At 47.6% G+C, this 6,104-nt stretch overlaps 1 protein-coding gene across 1 annotated transcript in view; it reads right to left on the bottom strand.

Annotated features, from left to right (window-relative positions):
• The window catches only part of PARP1 (poly(ADP-ribose) polymerase 1), a 36,332-nt gene that overhangs the window by 2,258 nt on the left and 27,970 nt on the right, over nucleotides 1-6,104 (bottom strand). The window contains exons 16-22 of the mRNA XM_078610057.1: nucleotides 5,417-5,539; nucleotides 4,544-4,678; nucleotides 3,305-3,403; nucleotides 2,666-2,818; nucleotides 1,905-2,032; nucleotides 784-845; nucleotides 39-153 (exon numbers count right to left, since the gene is read on the bottom strand). Of these exons, the coding sequence (XP_078466183.1) occupies nucleotides 39-153; nucleotides 784-845; nucleotides 1,905-2,032; nucleotides 2,666-2,818; nucleotides 3,305-3,403; nucleotides 4,544-4,678; nucleotides 5,417-5,539 (815 nt within the window). The remainder of the gene's footprint in view (nucleotides 1-38; nucleotides 154-783; nucleotides 846-1,904; nucleotides 2,033-2,665; nucleotides 2,819-3,304; nucleotides 3,404-4,543; nucleotides 4,679-5,416; nucleotides 5,540-6,104) is intronic.

Raw genomic sequence — 6,104 nt, 5'->3', positions numbered from 1 at the left:
GGGAGTGGAGGCAGGGAGGCCAGGCTAGCGAAGGATACTCGTTGTACAGCAGGCTGGTGTCGTTGATGCCCGTCGCGGCAGGATTGCCAATGGGCACCTGCACACCGTTGAGAGTCACGGTCTTCTTCGGGTCAGGCGCCGTCTTACCCACACCTGCGCCATCGCACAAGCGCACACGCACACACAGGAACGGCGGGAAAGAAAAGGAACACGTTGCACAATTGTCGGACAGGATGATTTTAATGTTGAGACATAAGACAAGTGCAGTAGCCTGCAGGGTTGGACAAATGCACCAACGCGCAACACACCTTTGCAGCGCATTTAAGAGTCATATTATTGAAACTATAGGGTTATCGTCGACCATTACCGGGCTTACACATCACTGTTTTTAATCGGCGCTGTTCATTTCGATAAACGAAAATGAACATGCTTGTAAAAACTATTTGTTAACAGAATATACAACGGCACGTCATTGTCAAATAATTGTACTTCGGGCAAAGTGAATGAGTTTTTAATTAAAATAAGCTAATGCTGATGTATTCCATCCAAGTGTCTTTATAATCAGGAAGTTACTATCAAATTGATGGACGCATTACAGAACACGATGTCAATAGTGGTTGTAAAAAAATACAATTCCGTTTTGGACAACAGTAAGCTACTCAAGTGCCACATCAAAAAAAACAGGGACCTTTGTACAAGCGGAGCTATTTCTTCCACTTCTTAAACCAGGTGCATGATGTGTGCCGGGGAGAGCGAGAGAGTGAGAGAAAGAAGACCACTCACCCTTCACACTGTGGGTTCCCTTTGGCAGCTTGGTAATCGATTCACTTTGCTTCAGCTCATGCCTGCGGAACGACAACGGGCAACGAAGCTCTCACGCAAACGGCGGCGGGGGTGGAGACAAGTTCATTACGGAACGGCTGTTCTACAGCACACCAGCTGTAGATCGTTTTTTGCATTTTTCAAAGTATTGTATTTGCACAGTGCGGTGTAGGTGGGGAAGACGGGATATTAAAGAACGTGAAGAGAAAGCAGTTAGCTTTGAGCTATTTTTGGGGTTGATGTGCAGGCATTATTATTATATATTTTTACCCAGGAAAGGCTGGCCGAGTCTCAAGATAATTTTTTTTAAGCAGAGTCCTGCCAAGTTTTTTCAGTATGAGGCGAGGTTGCTATGTGTTAAACCAAATTGAATAAGATGGAGATAATTTTTCAGTATTGAGATGTTCAGCCAATATAGTTACATTGTTTGGGCTTTTTTTCCTTCTTATTAACCCAAAAAAGGAAATTCGTTCAATCAGGGAATTAATCCAATTAAAAAAATGGAGCGAGTCGCACACTTTAGTCCCATCACTTTGGAGACCAGGACTGCTACATCACATAGATATGCAAAACTCTCAAACTCACTGTGCACCGAGGTGACCAGGAGATGGCAGTAGTTTAAATTAGGTTCATGAACCCATCTGTGTGGACTTATTCACGTTCTCTCCTTGTACGCATGCTTTTTCTCTGAGTGCCCCACATGCAAAAGGCTCATTGCAAAGGAACTGGCCAAACATCCACATGCAGGACTCTGCTGAAAACTGTTTTTTCTGAGACTCAATGAGGCTTTCCTGGATAAAAACATAATTATATGTTTTACCGCAGCAAGAAATAGATCATGGATGAAGCGTGGATTAATGTATTTCTTGCATCCAACAGAACAGAATAATTGAACAGGAGCAGAAGTGCCCCAACGATAACAAAAAGGATTAAAGATGACAACACGTGACCGATGGAGCCGAGGCACGCATGAGAGGTAACTGAACACATTCAGAAGAAAGAGGGACACAATGGGGGGTTGGGTTGGGGGGAACCCTGGACAGAAAGCGTCAGGGGGAAGGGGAGGCAGCAGGTCAACCCACATGTTGCCGAGGGCGACTTCGGCGAGCAGGATGAGGCCGGTGGGGTTGCTGGGGCTTGTGTGGCAGTAGTTGGCACTCTTGGACACCATGTCGGCGAAATAGACACCCTTGCCGAACATGTAGCCCGTCTACGGAGGGGAAACAAGCCGCGCAATACACACCGGGCACTCGCAGAGAGAGCACGCGTCCAAGAGGGCGACCGTTGTGGAAACGAAGCGGTGAAATTGGTTTACGTGTCTGGAGTACGATGGATGGTCGTAGCACTGGACTTTGAGGAGCATGACGCATGGGGAGGCTGTAATCCAGCCGTGGATAAACAATGGTTGATGATGATGATGAATCTTACGTTTGGCTATGGATAAATCACCAGGAATGTGTACAATCTCATCATATCCTGCAAGTTGAGTAAGTTGAGCCTGTATGCCACAATGCATAATACAGGTGCTACAGGCTGCTTCAGGGCAATGCTATCAGCAGGGGGCAGTGCAGTAAACAAATTGATATCGTGAGCTTTTTTCAAACATCTACACGATGAACTTTCACCAACCTGCACTGAGGAGTGTGAAGTAAGGTCAAATTAATCCCCGTGACACGCACGGCACGTGGAGGCCCTCATCCAGCAGTGGACTAATAAAAGGGCTGTCCATGTACAATCATATGCGTGGCAGCTTGAGTCCGTGTACATGTGAGGAGGGCAAAGCTTGACGTGAGCGGAGAAGGGGGTGTTTGTGGAGCGGAGGGTGGTGCGTCGGGGTCCGTACCACTGGAGCCTCCTTGGGCGCGATGCGGAGGCCCTTGGAGAAGATGCCGGCGTAGTTTGTCATGCGGGAACCGTGCCACAGAAGCTGGCGGTTGTGAAGCTCGCGGAACGGGCGGTAGCGCTGGAACTCGCCGTCTCGCGACACCTTGAACACCTGCCGACGGACGCAGACGTGCGTGCGTTGCGCGCAAAGCGACACCGATTGTGTTTGTAAAGAATATTAATGCGACGTGTCTTCAACATGGAGGACCCAATACGACCCAGTATTCTGCTCCTACGCAGAACTCTCGTCTGGGAAAGTCACCAAGATGGAACAAAAGCTCAAAAGTGCACAAAAGAAGCTTGGGTTTGAGAGATAGAACGGTGAACAACATTCTTAGAGAACCATACGCCGGTTTAATATATAACTTTGACTGTTTAGAAAAATAATTGGGCATGTACATGACACATCGCTATAATAATGAATGGTACCCAAAGGAGGGAAAACGTGCAAGAGAACGTCAACCGCACAGCTGTGATGGGTGGATTGTTGCATCGCGAGTCCACGAAGAATGGTAGCAACTTGGGGAGACCTTCACCTAACAGGGGATTGACCATTGCTCATGGCATAGTTTCTCTGGTGGAGTGCGAGGGTACCCACCTCCTCCACCTCGAGCTCGTAGGCATCGTGCGTGTGCGCGTGCGTGTTGGTGACATACTCCAGGATCACTCGGAACTCCTCCGTGTCCTTACCCAGCACCTGAGGTCCACACACACGCGCGCGCAAACAATACAACCATCTATTAACAAATAGGTGTTCGCAGCCAACAGTATGATTCACAATAGAGTTTTGTGTTAGGCCATGTCATGCTCAGGTGGCCAGTTTCATAGTGCAGTGCATGAACAAATGCATCAACACCAAACATGCAAAAGCAGACACACACATACAGTACATTATACTGGTCGGAACCTCCTGGTTACACCAGACCACAGGAGATTATTGTATCCGTCCGTCGTGCAGTGAGGGGCTGGGTGGGGAGGGAGGGGAGGGTGGGGAGGGGCTGGGTGGGGAGTGTGGGGCTGGGTGGGGAGGGGCTGGGTGGGGAGGGTGGGGAGGGGCTGGGTGGGGTGGGTGGGCTGAGGCTGGGTGGGGAGGGGAGGGTGGGAAGGGGCGGGGCTGGGTAGAGAAGGGCTGGTCACCCCGTGGTGCCCTTATATTATAAAACTCAACGTTTAACCTCCTCACGCCGGCTTGTGCCCGCCCTCAGTCGGGCATATTTGCGGAATACACCACACCGCCGTTGACCCTGGCCATTGACCAAGCAACCCAACGTTCCTACCAGCTCCCTCCGCAGGAATGTGTTACATCAGGTGGCAATTCGGTCCATCGAACTCGTTAAGGCAGGATACCACAGACAAGCTGGGAGGCAGCTAGAAACCGGCGCCAGCCACTAGTATATATATAAAATCCCAATTGAGTAATTTGTGCGTAATGTTACAAATTTGGACCATGACACCAGCACACAATGGCCTAGTCTTGTGGAAGATATCACGGGATCTTTAACGTGCACTGTGAAGCAGCCAGCATATACATGTGTTATGATTATAAGTATTAACAATGCCAGTTGCCGAATTCGAAACGTGAACTTCTCCAACAACCAAAAACGGGGCTACCGCTAGGCCATGCCACCGCCCCTAGAGCCATGTCACGTGCACATGCATACGTACAATTACACACCAACCACAAGCTCACCACACCAGACCAGGTACTCATTGTAAGGCTGAGTGGACCGACAAGAGGATTCAACTTCATGCTGACGTTGTGCATGGCCAGGTGAGGAATCAAGATATCTGGGATCACAGGACAGTGCACCCCCACACATGAACGTGTAGGCACTACCTCTATAGTGGTGTGCAGTTTTTCGTAGCTTGCATCCAGCAAATCTTTCTTGCCACCCGACGTCTCGTCCTTGGGGTTCAGGAGGCTGTATGCCACCTCGATGTCCATCAGGTTGTCGAGCATGTCCACCTTCATCTGTAAAAATGGAAGCGCAAAGTTCAGACGGATGGACAAATGGATGGGCACACGCCACTATCGATGCTTACCTTACCAAAAAAATCTATGACGTTGTCTTACGGGCATTCATAGAGTTTTTGTTAAAGCCTATAATGCTGCGTGGCTAAATTGCAGCCCAACGATGAGCAGCCCCATTATGTTCCAGAGCAAAAAAAATTGTTATGGTGGCAGAGCTGAAGCCTCCATGGAAACCTATCGTGCAGGCACCTGTGTGTAGAGTACAGCATAGCTATCTATGCAGCTATAAATAATTATTCGCGTCATTATGGAGAAAATCAATAACAAAGTAGATAATCAAGACAATGTCTCCTTCATATATTTGTCGCTCCACATGAAAAAAAATGTAAATTCTATACAACTCATCAGCCCCAAGGCCTCAGTTTCTTGCGCTGTAATTGTTTAGACGATTGAAAAAAATGAAAAAAACACAATTCGTTCTTGAACGGAATTGTGATAATTAAAATGGTGGGAGAGGGGGGGGGGGTGACGGTAGGGTAAAAGTGTTACATGCCTACTTGCAATGACACACTGCTGTCTTGCACACCTATCATCGTCAGGAACGAGTGTTCAACCTATGACATCTCGAGCGTCATTCACGGTTCGGCCAGGATTTATTTGCACAACGAGCACAACGGTGTGATGTGGGTTGAACACATTGGGAGGGTTTTTAATTTTTATTAAGTCCGAGACACCCGCCTTGATATAGTCGAGGTTGTCCAGGAGAGTGGGCTTCTTCATGCCGAAGTCGTGCGGGATGAGGGTGTAGAACTTGTTGGACAGGTCCTGGATCAGCGAGGTGAGGCCACTCTCGGACACCAGCTGCAGACAACAGCCAGGAGTCGGAGGGGAGGGGGGGGTCGAAAAAAATAATCTGGCAAGCTAATCCACGAAGAGATTCTGCTTTTTTCTGGAGGATTCAATTGTCATAAAGAAATGTGGGTACAGGAACATGCAACCCCACATGTAAAAGTATCTAGTCATTACGTCGGGCGCACGTGTGCCAATTACACTGGTACACAGCTTAACGTTACCTTTAATAAAGTGTCAAAGCAATTTGTTGTAAACATTGCCCAAAAAATGGATACTGTGATTAGTAAACTACGTGTTACGTTTTGTAGATATTTGTTTAGGGGTTCTATAGTTTTCCTGAAATCATGTGAAGTGTCCTCAGATAGACATAAGGATTGAGATACTATTTCCTAGGCATATATTAGCGATCCTTAAAACACGCGTTTACACAAACAGGTTCTATGAATCAGATTTTTGTTTCACGTGTGGCCTTCCCACAGGAATTTTATCACTTTTTAATTTCATCATGTCAAATAGGTTTTAATCTCCCGAACAAGTCACATTGATATTCTCACAACAGCACACACACAATACA

The sequence above is a fragment of the Lampetra planeri genome, chromosome 33 (assembly GCF_965212315.1).
Source record: "Lampetra planeri chromosome 33, kcLamPlan1.2.h2, whole genome shotgun sequence".
NCBI lineage: Eukaryota > Metazoa > Chordata > Hyperoartia > Petromyzontiformes > Petromyzontidae > Lampetra > Lampetra planeri.
The sequence above is the reverse complement of the archived record's forward strand: the minus strand, read 5'-3'. Positions and strand labels throughout refer to the sequence as shown.